The following is a 19,433-nucleotide window of genomic DNA, read 5'->3' as shown; positions in this document are numbered from 1 at the left end:
GATCATTGACACCTTTAACTCCACAGAACATTGTTGATATTAGCCTGCAGTCAGTCCCATGAGTACATTTCTGTGTAGATGTGGTAATTAATTATCGAGGCAACTAACCACTGGTGGAGAATCATATTAGGAAAGGAGAACAACCAGAAACACAAGAAACAATCATGTTGCAGTTGTTAATTCTCACCCAGAAGAGAAAAGAGCCAAACAGAACCCTGTTTAGGACATCCCTCCTTTTGTTGATAATCTGGAAATGCTCGCCAAGCATTTTTTTCTCACAAAGAGCTCATGCACACAACTCACTTAACCATAGCATTACAAAATTTAGAAATACCAAACTCTGAAATGATCAGAGTCCCACTCTCTGTTGTACAAATTTCAAACATGAATTTATGAGTACCTGCTTATATAAGGGTTGCTGTCTTGAGTCCCAATGATCTCTGGTTTCTGGTGACTGTATTGTATTTTTGTGACTTTACTTCAATCCCTGATAAATAATCTTGGGAGTGTTTTCACCTACATTGTGCCAATGAAATCCTATTGGGCATTGGAAATTTGGAAGAAGTAGTTCCCAAGAAGGAAGCTGTTTCTCAAGTTCTTAGAGCTATTGAGTCCTTCCCTTGCTGAGTTGTGTGATTACTCAACTCTCTTTGATATCCCAGTGGGATTTGGGAACAGACAATACCCAGGCAATAAGGGCTCAAAAAAATAAAAAAGAAAAAGAAAAAAAAAACAAGTCATGATCAAGCTTTGGTAAAATGTATAGCTTCCCATGGTGATAATCAATTGTATGCCTTACATCTATTGATTGCTGAATGGATTGATCATAATAGATTACAATAGTAATTTCAGTAATTTTTTAATAATTTTGGAGTTTTTTATTATGCATAACTGTAGTAACTATATATGTGAGATATTTAATTATTCATTTTATTAACAATGCTTTTTTGACTTTACAAACTGCTTTATAAAAACTCCAGAGCCTCCCAACTTGTGAACTAGTGGTTCAGTATTGGATTTCAATGCATGTCCTGATTTTGATATGAAGTGGTTAACTAACCAGATGACATGTATCTGAAAATGTAAATTAAGTGACATATGCTGACCAGAGGGACACAAATGATATCCTAAAGTATCCCTAAAGTTCTTTAATGGATCTACAAATACCTGATTCTAATTTCATTTTAAAGTATTATAATTAAACTAAAATAGGAAGCATGCACATTTTAATGCATTCAGAACCACTATAATATTAACTTTGCTGTCAGGTTAACTTATGGTACATGGAGCACCAAGTAAAGCTTCCTTCTAATTCATCATTAAGTACTTCTAGAGACCTACCACCCATGAATGTCCTTGAATTCTGTAAAGATTCATTGATGATAAAGTGGTTTCTTGGCATAAGTGCTGGGATTCTTATTGTTGTTATCATTGCTGCTGTTTTCTTCAATTCAGGGTAGCCCGTGTTTCGTCATTAAGAATTTTAAAAGCGTGTACTTCACAATTTGTTAGGATTTTCTCAACAATATATAAATAAAATAAAACGCAAAAAAATACATTGGTGCTAATAGGTAAAACCATAATCTTCATCATAAATAGTCACTGCTTTCAAATTTGGGTGCTCACTGAAATAGATTCAACATTTAAACTTCTAAGGTTATTTTATATTGACAAATATGGGGTTTTTTTCACTTGTATTTCATATATTGAGGTTGCCTATAAAGTTTCATTTTATTAAAGAATTCCACAGAGGAAAACTGTTTGAAAAAGCAACATTGTAGCAGGGCTCTTAACTTCAGCATCACTGATAGTTTGGAACAGGTAGTGTTTTCTTTTTGGGGACTCTCCTGGGCATTACATGATTTTTAGTGATATTTCTGGCCTCCACACACTAATTCCAGTATCACACCTCAGCCCCAGCATAAAAATTAAAAGTGCAGACATGGTCAATGTCCTATATAAAGCAAAATCATCCCTGATTGAGAACCATTATATAATCACAGGATCATAGTGTTAGCCATACATTAGTAATTCCCAGAGAATGTTTATAGTCTCACAGTTCCTTTACCCATCAATAGCTATTAAACAAAGATTACAGTAGACAAATTTTAAAAATATTTTAAAATATTTATTGTGTAATTTCATTTAAAGTGTTGAAATACTGTACTGACTATAAAATTAATATTGTAGAGCTTCTTTTTCAGACAACAAAAGATATTCATGATATATTTATTGTCAAGTGAATAAATTTGAATTAAGCAATCCATATGTTCATAGGAACAGGAAAAAAGAAGCAATAAGGTAAAATTCATTCATGTGTAATTTTGGAATACAATTGGTCTTCAAATTTTTTGTAAAACACTTTGAGAAAAAATTTTAATTTTAAAAACTCCCATGTTCCTGCCTAAAGTTCAAATACATTCAATTAAATTGACCAATGTCCCACCTAAGAAAGAATTCAAAAGTAATGTACTAATGTGAACTTTTATTTGATAAGGAAAGTCAAAGAAACATTGGAAAAGACCAAGGTTTTTCCTAATAATTTCTTTAGGAAGAAGTTACCTATCTTCCTCTTAGATTAACATAAGTGACCAGATCAATAACTCACTTTGTCAGCCTCTAAACTGTGATTGCTCTAATGCATAATCAAAGAAAAAGAAATATATATATATATATATATATATATATTTATATATGTAGTATCTCTATGTCATGTGCAACATAAAATCCCCATCCTCAAGGGATCCCACATATGATGATGGTCCCATGATATTACAAAGGGGCTGGAAACTCCCTATTTCCCAGTGAATTGTAGTTGTTCTAACATCATAGTCAATGATTACAACACATTTCTCACACGTTTATTATAATGTCATTGAAAAGAAACCTACTGTGTTGCCAGCCATGTGAAAGGACAGCACATACAATTATATAAGGTACATAAGACTTCATAATGATAATATACAACTATGATACTGCTTTATGTATTTACTATACTAAACCTTTATCATTATTTCAGAGTGCACTCCTACTCATAAAAATAGAAATAGCTATGCTTCTGTTTTCATAAAGAATTTCTAGAAAATTTCAGATGCAATTGCTGAGGATGAAGCTAGGAATAAAACTAGTTATTAAATTTTGATCTTATGAATTATTTAAATTATGGTTTCACTTTGTAGGGGAGGCTCACTTAATTTTAAAAAATACTGTTTCAATTCCACGGTGATACCAAAAATTTGTAAGAGTGCACAGATATGAATTTCAGTTATTCTCAGACCCACCACACCAGAAAACCATCTCAAGTAAGAGAAAATGGGGACATAATGGAAGTTGAAGTAGAATATCTACAGTCAGGGTCCCAGAGTTTTGCTTAAGTATAGAAACTCTACAGGAACTAACAAATAATATGGAGACTCTAATTCCAGGGCAGTGTTCTTCCCTGATTATAAACTACCTGCTGAACATAAGTGAACTAAGGCTTCAGAGATTAATCTAAGAGCACTCTCTAATAGTGAAGAGTGTGAGGCATCATAAATCACAGCAAGCTGGTTTCATTGTTATTGTATTAGGTTATGGCAGGAGAGAAAGGTAAGTTTTGATGCATAATATAGATTCTTCCTATTCATTAATTCTACAAATATTGGCAGAGACATTGCAAGGATACTATACTAGTAAATATGTAAAGTGCCATGAGGTAATAACAGCTGTAATAGTGGCCATCATTTGGGGAACATCTACTAAGTACAAGGCACTGGGCTAAGAGCTTTACACACGTCAACTCTTACAATCCAGAGAGCAATCCTAAATAATAGGTGTTTGATTGATGAGTGAGAATGGCAGTAGTCAAGAACACAAACAATAATAGGCAATAAAAAATTCTGGAGAGAATGTGGAGAACAAAGGAACACTTTTGTACTATTGGTAGGATTGTAAATGAATACGATCACTATGGAAATCAGTGTGGAGGTTTCTCAAAAGACCAGGAATGGAACCAACACATGATCCAGCTATACTCCTCAGCATTTATCCTAAAGAATTAAAGTCATCGTACTTAGTGATAAACTATGGAACCAGCAGACTAGGGGTTCATTGATGGTTGAGTGGATAAAGAAAATGTGGGTATATATTGGTATATATTGGTATATAATTAATAAAATGTGGTGTATATACACAATGTAGTTTTATCCAGCCATAAAGAACAGAATTATGTCATAGGCAGCAAAATGGATGAAACATGAAGATGTTATGATAAGTGAAATAAGTACAATTTAGGAACCAGGGAAAGGAGGGGAGAAAAGGGGAAATACTGAGAAATGATATTGGCCAAATTATATTGTTACATTATGTGCATGTATGAATATGTAACAACAAATCCCACTATTATGTACAATAGTAATGCATCAATTAAAATATGGAGAAAATGAGTTTTGGAGAGTTTCCTCTTCTATTTTTCATTAAAGACAGCATTCATTTTTCTTTGAATGTTTGGTAAAACTCACCCATGAAGCCATCTGGTCCTGGGCTTTTCTTTGTTGAAGGTTTTGATTACTAATTCAATCTCCTTATAATGTTCAGACTTTGTATTTCTTCTTGAAACAGACTTGGCAGGATATATATTTCTATTAATTCATCCATTTCTATTTATCCATCTAGGCTACCCAATTTGCTGATGTATAATTGTTCATAGTAGTCTCTTAGGATCTCTCAAATGTTTGTGCTTTGTTTCTGCCACTTGGTAAACATGATTTGGAACTGGGAAGCCTGTAAACTGTCAGCACTTTTATGACGTCTTTTTCCTCTCTTACCCTGGCAGGATCACAACTACTGCCGCATGTATGATGGATCTTCGAAGATATCCTCTGGATGAGCAAAACTGCACCCTGGAGATTGAAAGTTGTGAGTCACTTGCACAAGGGAATGAGAAAGAGAGATGTTTGCTTGACCCAGTTTAATTCAACCTTTCACTAAGTTCTTGGTGCTAGAATGTTTTTAGCTGCAAACTTCTGCCAAATTTTCAAGGGGTTTACAGTCTGTGACATTTTCCCTTATATTTGTGGTTCAAATACAGTATCAATGAAGTTATCTTTTTGGACACTTAGGGAAAGTCCACTTATTTTAGCTCAACGATTTTCAAACTCATGCTTTCTCCTTCTTAGAGTGGAATTCTTTCCACAGCTTTCCAATAGCCAACCTGCATTAATAAGAGAGGAAGACTTTTCAAATGAAGATTCTGTGAGAATATTTTAGGTTCTGAAGGATTGTAAATTGTCTTTTCCAAAAATGTCTGTGGTAGAGTCTTATGCAAAAGATGAAACAAAATAAGATGGTAAATGATACCTTATGGGGGATTATACTTGTGTCAAAAACTTCATCTTTTTAGGTCAAGATTTAGGGTTGTCTTCTAGGATGGTTTTTCATTGATCTATTCCTAATAATGTCGACATTTTAATTACCAAGAATTAATCTGATCGACAACTTTACCATTATTTCTCAGCCATCAATCTGTAGGCATGTCGGCCCACTAATTGTGAATACTGGAGAGAGACCATTTCTTGGTTTTGAGAGGTGCAGAAAGTTGCAGTAGAAAATTCAGGTTATTTCTATGTTACTTAATGTGATGTGAGAAATCAACAGATGGTGTCTTTAAATCGTTAAAATACTTCCTAAATCTAAACATCAAGAAGGCAAGGGAAAATGGGGAAAAATCCAATTGCCCCTACAGTCTTATTGAAAATAAGAATATTGAATGTGACTATTGACCAACTCCTTTAATTTTCCAGTTTCATATAATATAATGTATAGAAATGAAGATATTTCTAAATTTAGACATATTGTTCTGTTACCTCAGGAGAACAAGAGAATTCATGAGCTATTATCTAATTAATATTCTAACTTTAAAGTTCGTTATATAAAGAAGTCAGTAAGTATTGGAAGGCATTATTTATGAGAGTATTGATGGTGATTTTTGGTTTAAATGCCAAAGATGACCAAATTCAAACCATAAACCCATTGTTAATTAATGACTAATGATATTTTATAAAGAAAGCAGACCCACAATAGGTTACTCGGCCATGTAGGTTCTTCTGTCCTTCACTGCTCTTCCATCAACTTTGTGATTTTTTTTTTTTTTAAATTTAGCTTCTGCTCTATGGCATTAGGACCTGATGACGTAAGATTCTAAGATCTTACAACTTACATAGTTCACTTAAAAGAGCAATGAACTTTGATATGTACTTAAAGTGATTGTTTTGAATTGCAAATATTAAAATTATCAGCATTTTCTCCAAAATTTCATATTTTACTTATAATGCATACTGAGTTTTCAATTTTTCTTCAAGTTGGCAAATTTCCTTATTCATATTGAAAAATAGATAACTTTTAATTTCATTTATCATATCATCTATGACCAATTCCGAATCTTTAAATGAAACAGAAATTGTAAGAACCCAGAAAACAACGCTGGACATGGGAACTCACATAAGGGAGTTTATTAAGCACACAGACAGAGTGTCTCCCTGCAGGGTAAGAGAGAAAATGAGAGGAAAAGAGAAAGGGCGCACAGGCAGGGGAGAGAGAAATGGAGGAGACAGCATGAAAGCGAAGAGGAGAGAGAAAGAAGCATGAAAGTGAGGAGAGAAGAGAGAGCATGGGAAAAGATGGCCAGGGAGCTATCCTTAAGCAGTCGCATTCTGCTGGGCTAACAGGGAACCAATAATGGAGAAGGATACTTGCAAGCTGACTGATGAACCAATAGCTAGCTAGGATGTTCACAGACTGACAGTAGTTGGGAGGCGGGGAAATGACTGCAGCAGAAAGGGTGGGGAAGCAGCTTTATATTATACAAATTAAATATAACTTCCATGGAGCAAGAATTAAAGAAGCCTGGACAGCCAAATAGTCCAAAATAATCATAAAACTTGGTGTCAGACAGTAGATGGAGACCCAGGCATATGACAATCATTAAGGAAATTCAGTAACATGGAATCAGTAGCATAGACAGAGGAAGGAGAATTCACTGGGATTCTAAAGTCAGCTAAGATGCACGGATGCATACAGATGCCAGCCGTCATCAAGTTGATCCTGCAACATGTCATAAAATGCCAGTCCCTGGATACGCTTACATAAAGCAAAGCAGAAACCTATGCCTGTAAGAATTTGTGTATTAAGGATTCCATGAAAGCAGGAACTTCAGGGAAAGGTGAAGAAAACCTGAATCTGCCTTCAATTTACCAAACTGAAGCAAGTCATCATACAAAACCTCAGTGAAAAAAATTATTCTAACAACATTTGAGAGACAATGGATCAGAGATTCTGAGAAATAAAATAACTTGCCCCATAGGTCAAGCACAGTGGTAGCTTGGGAATTCAAACTCAAGTGCTGCTCTCTCTCCATCGCAGAATACTGCAATCAACAGGTGAGCAAGGGAACATGGTCTTAGGACCTGGGATTGGAAACACTCTTGGCTAAGTTGGGGACACTGAGTCAATAGGGACTGGTCTGTACTTCCCAAAATCTGAAGTCAGAATAGATCCCAAAATCTGAAGCAGAAGTTAGCTTTTAGGTCAAGGGTCAAATGATTACAGCTAAAGAGAGAAGGGAGCTGTGGATGCAGAAAGCAAGCAGATGTTGATTCCATTGCTGTTTCTCTAAAATAAAAAATGCCTTATATCCCTTCTTAACAACAGATAAACCAATATAAAGAAGTAGTTTTAAGTGGTGAAGCAACATTGTCAATATTATGGAGTCCACATGAGCTTTATTTGTTTCTGCCTAAGTACACAACGTAGTTCTAAGTATTAATAAATTCTGAATTGCTAGTCCATACATTTTAACATTTCATATAGAAATCTGTCATTTTCTGAAACAGCTTTCCATGAATTGACAATGTATCAAGACTACAATTCCTATTAAAATCTCAATGACATTCTTCATAGAACTAGAAAAAGCAATCATGAAGTTCACTTGAAAAAATAAGAGACCCAGAATAGCCAAAACAATCCTCAGCAAGAAAATTGAAACAGGAGGCATCAGGATATCAGATCTCTATACCAAACTATTCTACAGAGTTATAGTAATAAAAACAGCATGATATTGGCACCAAAACAGACACACAGACCAATGGTACAGAATAGAAGACACAGAGACAAACTCACATAAATACAGGTATCCCATACTAGACAAAGGTGCCAAAAACATTCACTGGAAAAAAGATAACCTATTCAACAAATGATGCTGGGAAAAATGGAAAGCCACATATAACAAAATGAAATTAAACCTCTATCTCTCACACTGCACAAAACTCAACTCACAGTGGATCAAAGACTTAGGCACTAGAACAGAGACCCTGCAACTACTAGAAGGAAAAGTAAGCCCAAATTGTCACCATGGCAGCTTAGGATCTGACTTCCTTAACAAGACCTCTAAAGCCCTAGAAGTTAAATCAAGAATCAATAAATGGGATGGATTCAAATTAAAAAGCTTCTTTTCAGCAAAAGAAACAATCAATGTGAAGAGAATACTTACAGATTTGAAGAAAATCTTTATCACATGTACCTCAGATAAAGCATTAATCTCTAGTGTATATAGAGAACTCAAAAAACTTAACACCAAAAAAACAAATAACCCAATCAATAAATGGGCTAAGGAACTGAAGAAGAAATACAATTGATCAACAAATATATGAAAAAATGTTCAACATCTCTAGCAATTAGAGAAATGCACATCAAAACTAAGATTTTATCTTACTCACTCCAATCAAAATGACAATTATCAAGAATACAAGCAGCAATAAATGTTGGGGAGGATGTGGGGAAAAGGTTCACTCCTTCATTGCTGGTGGGAAAGCAAAGTGGTGCAACCATTATGGAAAGCAGTATGGAGATTCCTCAGAACACTTGGAATGGAACCACCATTTGACCCAGTTATCTGAATGTTCAGCTTATACCCAAAGGATTTAAAATCAGAATACTACAGTGACACAGCCACATTGATGTTTTTAGCAGTTCAACTCACAATAGCTAAACTATGGACCCAACCTAGATGCCCTTCAACAGATGAATGGATAAAGAAAATGTGGCATATATATATATAATATTTATATATAATATTTATATTTTGCCAATATTATATATATATATATGATGGAATACTATTCAGCTTTAAAGAGGAATGAAAGCTCAGCTTTAAAGAGGAATGAAAGTATGGCTTTGCTGATAAATGGATAGAGTTAGAGAATATCATGCTAAGTGAAATAAGCCAAACCCAAACAACCAAAGGCCGAATGTTTTCTCTGATATGCAGACGCTAATTCACAATAAGGGGTTGGGGGTATAGGGAAGAATAGAGTTACTTTACATTAGGTAGAGGGGAGTGAAGGGAGGGGAAGGGGCATGAGGGTAGGAAGGATAGTAGAATGAAACAGACATTATTTCCTAATGTACATATATGACTACATGGCTGATGTGATCCTATAATAGGTATAACCAGAAAAATGAGAAATCACACTCCATTTATGTATGATCTATCAAAATGTATAAATGCATTCTACTATTATATACAACAGATTAGAACAAATAAAAAGAATTTTAAAAAAGACTACAACTGAGCTTTAAAGTGATTACAAACCAGGCTCTAGTGCTGGTTGAGAAATGAGAATGATAATGTACACATTCCACAAAATTGAACCAATTATACTTTTTTGTGACCAGTGTAGTGGAAATTTTGCCTATATTACAAAATTTACTAGTTTGTATGCTCTTTCCATCCAAGGCTGGGGAAATGTTGTCCTTGGTTAGGTCCTTTGAGACAAATTAAAGATGTTTTGCTTATCTTTAATGTCATCTAATCAAGTTAAATTGGAAAGGCCAAAAACCCTTGTTAAATTGAAAATTTACTTGAACTTGGAGCAGATTAATAGCTTCATAGCCCTGGGATGCTATAAAATGAGTTAATGGCATATATAAAAATCAATCAAAGAATTTTGTATAAAGAAGATTTGGAATTTGAAATCAATAAAGCTGTCGTGGGAAGGTTTGAAAACCACAGGCTTCATGGAGAGATGGACAGGACCTAGTACAGAAATCATGGAGGAATAAGGTGACTTTTTCCATTTTCTGCAGCACAAATTGAGGAAAATCTTTACCCTAATCTTACCCTCTTACTTTCAGCAGGTTGGTGTCACCTCTCACTATCCTCAAAAAAAAAAAAAAAAAAAAAAAAAAAAAATGTAGAAGCCAGGTCAAATCTGAAATCTGTGTTCTCACTCATCTTCTAAACGTCCTTGTTCACTATGCTGAGTTAACCCCTGCATCTCAATTCTGACTGTCCCTACCCATTGTGTTCAGGATACCCTTTCTTTCTTCCTCCTCTGAAAATGGATAATCTCCATCCACTTATCTCTCAATTTTCTCAGATTCCTGATCTTGCCCTTTCTACTTACTCGTTTTTCATCCTAAAACACTTTATCCCTAAATCTCCCTTAAGCTTTTTCTTAATTCCCCTACTTTATTTTTCTCCAAACTACTTGAAAGAATGGTTTATGCCTGTTCTCTATTGCCTTGACTTCTTCTCAACTTACTGAAATCTAGAACCCAACCTACCTCCCAATATAACCTTTCCCAGAAGGTCACAAGTGACATGGTTTCTTTCCATCTTTGTTCCAGTGATTCTCAGATTTATATCTCCAGCTCAAATCTGCTCTAAGTTCTAGACTGATATATATATAGAGAGAGAACTCTTACTGTTTCTCTCTCTCTCTCTCTCTCTCTCTCTCTCTCTCTCTCTCTCTCTCTGTATTTGACCCCATCCCCAGGGTGCTACACCAGCTTCACCTCTGAATCCCCAGACTTTTTTCTTTTTTCCAGAGACAAGGTTTCACTAGATTACTGAGGCATTAAGTTGCCAAGGCTGGCCTCAAATTTGTATCTTCCTGCCTCAACCTTCTGGGTTGCTGGGATTACAGGCATGTGCCACCCAGTCTGGCTCACAGATTCAGTTCTGACCTCATGATTACCATCTGGCTGCTTCAGGTCAAAATGCTTTCTCCCCAGTTTAATCCTTCAAGCTTTCACCTACTCATCCTTCAAAAGCTTTCCTGGTAACTCAAGACCAGTTAGGAAGCCCTAGCTACTGTTTCTGTGTGCCCTATTTATTTTGTGTTCATGGTCTAAATGTTACTGTCCTCCAAATTCTGAATGTTGGAACCTCATCATCAGTGTGATACTATAAGAATCTGGTACTTTGAGTGGACCTCTTATAAATGGGGTTATTGCCATTATAAAAGAGGCCCTAGAGAGCTGTTTTTCCCCTTCCACTACATAACCAGAGACACCATATGTGAAAGAGAAATTGGGCCCTTGCCAGTGCCTTGCTTGAACTTCTCAGCCTACAGAACTGTGAGAAATATATGCCTGATGCTTATAAGCTACCCAGTTGATGGCAATTTGCTGTAGCAAATATAGATGTTCATGTAGCACTTAGTACTTTGTGTGTGTTGTGTGTGTGTGTGTGTGTGTGTGTTTTCCTTATTTATTGCTTCTTCCCCTGTAGATTATAAACTCTGGGAGGGAAGAGATTATTGTTTTGTTTACTACCCAGTAGTTAAATCCTAGCCTAGTATCTAGTTATAAGTAATTGTGACAAGAATGTATGCTAAATTTCTTAGCTCCCAGTTTTTTCCAATCTTTTGAATTCTAGGAGATAACCATAGTTTCAGCTTTTCAGATAATATTTGAAGTATAGAGATGTTACTTGCAACAAAAATATGCTTTCAAATATACAATTTTATATTCATGCTTTCAGTGTATCTCAAAATATCAGATTATAAATGTGTCAACCAAGAGCCAGATAGAGGAAAATGTAGCATTTTAATTACTTTAGAAATCTCAATAGACTGTTTAACAACTTGAAACACTATGAATTATTTTTGCCTTATCATAAGTCATTAATTATCTATTTGCCTCCTACCTGAACTTGAACCAAGTTATCAAAAAAAAAAAAAAAAAAAAAAAAAAACCAAACGAAATTCACTGAAACCTGGTTGTTTTTATACTGGATTCTAGTTTAAAAAAATAACTTGGTGACTTTTAATGTAGATATTGCCATAATGTATTAAATTTAAGGAACGATCCAGCCAATCTATCTGTTAGACTCAAAATATTGTCATCTTGTTAATTTAAATACTTGGTAGACTCATCATATATACAGAATTTCAAGTAGTAGTCAAGTTTCATTATTTCCAAAAGAGAATTGTTTTCTTGTCCATAAAAATAGCAGGTGATAAAAACAATGTATCTGCCTAATAAAACAGTTTAGCCTAACTGCAGAAAATTGTAAGGTTTGTAGAATCAAAATAATACATTTTACTATGTAATGTGCTATAATAGCACTTGGAAGTAAAATCACAATACGTACAGTATCCAGACAGAAAACAAGAATAGGTCTATAAGCCTGTCCTTGTATGGCCACATCTGAAGAATTGTATCCACTTCCTAAAGCCATAGTAAGATAACTTTATGCAGAGGGAGGAAACTGAGTTATCTGGGAAGGAAAATTTAGAAGTCATAACTGCCATTTTTTAGTATTTTAGCCACTGTGATATATAAGAGAAACCTTATGTTCAGAGATGTTCAGTGCATTAGTATGGGTTCTCCAGGGAAGCAGAACCCTAAGAACACCAGAACCAATAAAGTAGCAGGGTGGAGACAGAGAGATGGAGGCGGGTGGGGAGAGAGAAATTATGAGTGGCTCATGCAATTATGGAGACTGATAAGTTCCAAGATTCACAAGTTGAGTCAGAAAACTGGAGAGTCCATGGTGTAGTTTGAGTCTTAGTCCAAAGCCTAAGAACCGGCAGAGCTGATGGTGTAATTCCAATCCAAAGCTCACCAAACTGAAGTCCCAGGAAGAGCCAATGTTTCAATTGAGTACAATTGCCCTAAAAATGCAGACATTCCAATTTGAACATAAGCAGGAGGAGAGTCAGTCTTTTTCTCTATTCAGAATTTCTCTTAGGTTGTCAACCTAATTTCATCCAAAACAATCCCACAGAAACACCCAGAGTAGTGTTTGACCAAATATCCCAGGCTCCCTGTGGTCCAGTCAAGCTGACATGTACAATTAACCATCACACCCAGAGCACTGGGTTTGAACACATTTAGTTCAATTCTACTAATGTATCTTAAGGGGTGACCCTATGGTTCTCTGTGCTAGCAAGTGCTGGGAATTCAGCAGCACCCAGAGAGTGGGCACAAGTTTCAGCAAGGGAGATTTAGAATTTAAGAGAAATAATTTCAAATGAGTAGGCATGCCCATTCAAGAAATATGTCCCTGCTTAAGAAAGAACTTCCCTTCCTGTGGGGATACTCCAATTAATTTGAAGTCTGACCTCAGCGAGAGACCAGTTTAATTTTATAAACTTAAAGGTCTCTTTCAGCCCCCACATCTAAAACTCATGGAGTTCATTCAATTTAGTTATATCACCAATACATTACTTTTATGTGCCTGCCTAAAATATTGGTTCTCAAATGATTCTGATTTATAAAAGAAAGTTGAATATAGAAAAAAGTTATGAATACATGAACATATAAATACCCACAAAAAACATGAAATATAGGACAATTACAAGCAAAAGCCTTTGAACCAGTCTTACTTTATTGCTGCCTGCCAGATCATTAATTCTGATCTGAAATAATTTAAAAATAGCATCTACAACATGCTGCACACTTTCTATTCATGGTTGCTAACCACCAAAAATAACAGAAGTAAATTGAACTTCATGAATGATTCATGGCTTCCCTTCTTTATGTCCCCATTGTCAAGGAAATTAGCAGCATTGGATATCTCCTTAGATAAATTTGATTTTGCCATATTCAGTAGACTACTTAATGAAAATGAATATTTCAAATTTATGTTCATAGAAATGTTAATGAATTTTATTGCCTGTAGCTTTTTGATGAGCAGAGGGGTGGGTGTAGGGAGGAAGAGAATGTTTTTTGAATTAATTTATTCCTTTTTCCAGCCTGCTTCTTTGAAACTGTGAAAAAGTACTCCCTCTACAAAGTCTCTGATCTTTTTTAAGCTATAAAATAAAAGCCAGTGGGAGAATGGAGTTCCTTTTATGAAAATTAGTTTTGCAATCAATCTGACTGCAAAGTTAGCCTTATAGCTGCTCACTTCTACTCTACAGACAGTTTATTTTCCATGCATGGAGAAGTGGTTGTGTAAATTGGTAAAGATATCTCTAATATACAGATTTAAGTCTCTGGAAGTTTCTTCTCTTCTTGGTCTTATGACAGATAACCTTTATTTTGCTACTAACTTCCTGAAGTATAAAATAAGGCTTATTATTCTATCTAAAAGTTTTAGGTATTAAACACATTTTATACTGAAACTCTGATCTTCTAGAACAGGACACCCTTGCTAAACTACCAGCTTTGATTTGTTTGGGATCCAAACTTAATGATAGCTGATAGTGACCTAATATATATTATAGATCAGGTGATTTACAAAGATTTCCCACTGAATTCTCCTCATGAGAAGGAAATCAAAGCATCAAGGTAGTAACTTGCCTCAAGTCACAAAACCGTGGTAGTCTGAATGGCACTTGAATTCTGGCAGTCTGACCCATGAGTCTAAGATTCAGCTCTTACATTATAGCTGCTTAAGAAAATTGCTTTTGCATACTATTCTCTTGAATTCCCTTCCTCTAGCTTCCCCACTCTCTGAGTTGGATGGGATTTAGGTTCTATCAAGGCATAAAGCAGATACCTGAGAAGAAAGCCAATTTTAATTGGTCCTTCTTTCTGTTGAATCCATCCCAGTTCAGTTCTTTTAAATGTGCTTTTATCTTATGACATTCTGGCCAGATAAACTGAGTAATGATATATTTTAAGAATATCGCTTATTTTTACCAGATCACTTTAAAATTGCAACAGATCACACAATGATCAGAGATTCTTTCTTTCTTCATGGCTACAGATACTATTCCCCAATCAGTATAATGCTGGGCCTGACTACTGCAAAGGTCCTGTCATTTTAAAGTTCCTTTATTCTCATAATGGTGACAGATGAACATTTATAACCATAGAAATGGTAATATTTTCATGAGGGGTCTTGATTTGGACTGTTCTGTCAATCATACTTACACAGGAATCATAAGACAATGTAAACTCTTTAGTTTTCACTTTGGTGTCAATGTCCACAGTTAACTTGCTTTATTCTTAAGATCAAAAATGTTAAAAAGGAGTTTTTAAAAATTAGTGAATCCATCACTCTGCTACAGAGAGATAACATCAGAATTTGTGGAAGGTGGGTCCTGGTGTGAGCATTTCTTGCTTCCCAGGTAATTTCAGTAAGCAGCCAACTTTGAAAGTCACTGTTTTAAGGCCGCCATGCTCTAATTCTTTTGCTCCTCTCTCTTTTTAATCTCCTCCTCTAGTAGACCCAGTTCTCTAAATGGGAAGCAGAATGGAACCATAGAAATGAGAAAGGAGAGTACAACAAAGAACAGAAAATGGCATGATTTTCAGAAGAAAAAAAAATCATTCAAATGATCAAAAGAAAAATGTTAAACTATTCTTTACTTTAGGTACTCTAAGAGAAGCTTCCAGTTTTCCTTTATTGAAAAGTGCATGCCTTGAAATAGGTATGATGAACCTTGCCACACCTTGGATTCTGTGCTTCAAGTGGATATTCAATCCATGTAATAAGAAGCCATTATAGGCTCTATTTTAAATGTGTGTGTGTGTGTGTGTGACATGTTTATATAAATTTGATCAATGAGGCATAAATTTATATAATGATGCTGTGGAAGCATGAATTACATTCTCAGGAGAGAGCCATGGGTATTTGCCATGTTAGTAACATTCTCTATCAGAGAGGAAAAAAAGAACTGTCTAAAATTACACTTGAGTAAATATGCAGCAATAGGCCTTTTGAGAGTAGCATTTCAAACTGAAATCAGGCACAGTCTATTTCTTTCAACCATAAAAATATAGTGTAAGAACAACTTCTTTGTTAATCCTCATGCCTCCTCACCATGTAGTCATTGACTGTTCTCATTTGATTGTATGGAAAGGAAGATTTCTCACAGAGCTCCTGCTACATGACTACCCTGATTCCAAACGGATTATGTTCTCAGTACTTGTATTATGTAGACGTATAATTTGGGCAAAAAAAAAAAAAAAAAAAAAATTTATCAACTGTATAGAGCCAAGGGCTGCCTGTTCTCAAAGTAGAGCTCTCAGCACAGAGACCATCCCTTGTCTGCAGCTCCTTGCTGTACTTGTCAAACACCACACTCAAAGGAAAAGCTTGTTAAAATGCAGATTCTGGTTCAGTGAACCCAGTGGAGGCCCCATAGTTTGTATTTTGAGCACATTTCTGGTGGCAATTATGCTATTGATTTATAGAACACAATTTAAGTTATAAGAATCTGGAATTAGAAAAAAAAAAATCTCAGAGTGAAGTTCAGGGTCTCACCTATGCTCCTTAATCCTCTTTCCCAACCCGTTCACTCCCTGCTATGGCTTAAATAAGCTAAAAGCCTGTATCACACTGTTTGCTCAGCAATGGAATAAAGAGAATTTGAGTTTTAAATTAACTAAGACAGAAAAGTCATTTTCTGGTGACCTGAATAATTACAAAATACTGAAATCTGATCAACTCAGATTTACTAAGTTCCTTGCATGTGTAATATTTGTGGCTCACTCATGCATTTTGGAGGATTATCAGAAATGTTGTATGTTGGTAGTACTTTTAAGATCACCATAAAAATAAATTTGGGCCAGGTATGGTGGCACATCTCAGTAATCCCAGCAGCTCAGGAGGCTGAAGCAGGAGGATCACAAGTTCAAAGCTCATCTCAGCAATTTAGAGAAGCCCTTAGCAACTTAGCAAGACTCTGTTTCAAAATAAAAATAAAAAGGGTTGGGATATGGCATAGTGGTTAAGCACCCCTGTGTTCAATCCCTGGTATCAAAATAATAATAATAATAAGAAGAAGAAGAAGAAGAAGAAGAAGAAGAAGAAGAAGAAGAAGAAGAATGTTTTGTAATGTAGAAAGAACTTAATTTTAAAATATAAAAAATAATAGACTATTTGATTTTTCCTTCAAATAGAGGGGGGTTGTTTTGTCTTTTGTTTTTTGGTTTTTTTGTACCATGAATTGAACCCAGAGGCGCCTAACCATGGAGCTACATCCCCAGCCCTTTTTTATATTTTATTAGGGACAGGGTCTCACTGAGTTGCTTAGGGCCTCAATAAATTGCTGACGCCAGGTTTTAACTTGCAATCCTCCTGCCTCAACCTTCCAAGTTGCTGGGATTACAGGCATGCACCATCACACCTGGCTTCAAATAGAGGCATTTAAAGGAAGGAGGAGAAAGTCATACTTCAGCTATCTAAAAGGCCTGGATTCAACAAGTCATTTTGAAGAACACAAATTTTCAGACATTATTTTAACCATTGTTGACATAAATATTTCTCAATAGAGAATTCTGAGAATGATTTGCCCTTTTTGGTGACTGAGAGCCATAATTGTAAACATTTCTCATGGTTACAATTTCTCATATTTCTCATGTGCTAAAGCTCTTGCCTCACATGAAGCAAAAACAGATTGAAGCTGCACTGTGATCCTCATTTCAACCTTAAGCTCTACTTTCTGAAGTGTCTTCCTGGGTGGGCAATGAAGGCCCCTTTCTATATAACATGTCAAGAGAAAAAAGTCCATCTCTGGTAGATTTTGCATATTTTCACAACTCAGGATACTGGTGTTCTCCTGGTACCACTCTCAATTAAGCAATCTAATCTCTTCACTAGAGACTGGTAATAGTTGTCTCATGGGTTGTCACCTTCAGAGTTTGACCATCATACTGATCCTGAGTATACACCTCCCTCATTCCCTTCCCCGATCCTGACTGCAGGGGCGATGGGCATTCACTCAGTATCCAGTTACTGAGTTATAAGCATTTTGACACATACTTCCCTGTTCTCACTGTTGCTGTCAATATTTATCTCTTCCTCTTTATCCAAACAAAAACCTCGTTCTTTTAGAGGGAAGGTATGTTACCTAATTGTCTTCTGATTTTTTAGATTAGATATACTCAGAAGAGTTCTCCCACCTCTCACCCCATTCAAGAAATGCAAAATAATATTCTCCCTATTGTTTACTTCAAACATTTAATATAGTTGCATAATAAAAGAATCAAGCCTGACTCTGCTGCATTTTCAGTTTCCTGATCAGTATTTATAGTCATAAGAAAGCTTAGTTTTCTCCCTAGGTTGCATGAAGTTCAAAAACAAAAATATCCTTCTGAAACTGTGACACTATATCATAATGATACTCTTGTTAAAGTTTTACTTTGAATAGAATTTAATGCATAAGAAATATTTAAGAATCAATCTTTTGTTCCAGTTAAATATGAATAACAAAAACACAACAACAATAATAATACTAACATGACTAGAAGTGAAGGATACAAATAGCAAAGGCTAAGATGGCATGATCTTTTGGAAATTTCCTTCTAATTTATTCTACATTTCAATGAAGCAGAAATCAAGGTGATCACATCAAGGAATCAAGAAGTAAGGAAGTAAGGATAGGAGAGGAAATGCCAGGGGTTTGGAAGAAAGATGAAACAGTCATTTAGGAGAGAAGGAAAGGAGTAGGCTGAGAGTGTCCTGTTCTCACTCTCAGCATTAAGGACAAGTATAATCACAGCACGTTTCTATTTTCCTTCAGCCATGATTACTTATATGGCTTCAGTTTTGGAGAAAGCAGAATGGTGGATTTATCCAGAGATGTTTTTCCAAGCAAGTGTTAGGACAGAGGATGGGGAAAAGAAAATGAGAATTTAGGAAAGAGAGTGCTTAGAATGCATAGTCATGAAATTTAAACCAGTCCAGGCAACAGTTATAACAAGGATAGCATCCAAAAAGTGGTCAAATGACTGAGATATAGTGTCTGGCAGGTTAAGTGTCTCTAAGATGCCTGAGAGAACTAGATGGGAATATAGGAGATAATGGTTAGAAAATAAGTTATATACAATTAATATCACGGAGTTAATATTGGCCATAATGAGGTCTACAAATGGAGTGATTTTTGAGGTAAAATGGAGAATGTGAACTTTGCAGAGATCAGTGGATGACAGTGACATTTGATGCCACTCCCAGGCTCAGTACCAGGGCTGTAGGAGAAAAAGGAACTAGTGCCAGAGCTGGCCACTGAGAGAGCTATGCTGGTGAGGAGAGCAAGGTTCTGCAAGAGCGAGCGGCGAGGACCAAAGCCCTGAGGTCAGAGGGAGTTTGCCTTTGACCGAGCTGAGGAGAGGGGGTCGGAGTCACGGAGGACTGAGGGTTGGAGACAAAATAGAAGACGGATAACCTTCCTGGGTGTGCGTTAAGATGACACTTAGTAAGGAGTTGGCACAGTGCT

General features: G+C 35.7%; 1 protein-coding gene across 1 annotated transcript in view; it reads left to right on the top strand.

Moving 5' to 3' along the window:
- The window catches only part of GABRB1 (gamma-aminobutyric acid type A receptor subunit beta1), a 391,432-nt gene that overhangs the window by 283,313 nt on the left and 88,686 nt on the right, over positions 1-19,433 (top strand). The window contains exon 5 of the mRNA XM_079153927.1: positions 4,814-4,896. Coding sequence (XP_079010053.1) covers positions 4,814-4,896 — 83 coding nt within the window. The remainder of the gene's footprint in view (positions 1-4,813; positions 4,897-19,433) is intronic.

This window comes from Sciurus vulgaris, assembly GCF_902686455.1.
Source record: "Sciurus vulgaris genome assembly, chromosome: 9".
Classification (NCBI taxonomy): Eukaryota; Metazoa; Chordata; class Mammalia; order Rodentia; family Sciuridae; genus Sciurus; species Sciurus vulgaris.
This window is presented reverse-complemented; position numbering and strand designations above follow the sequence as displayed.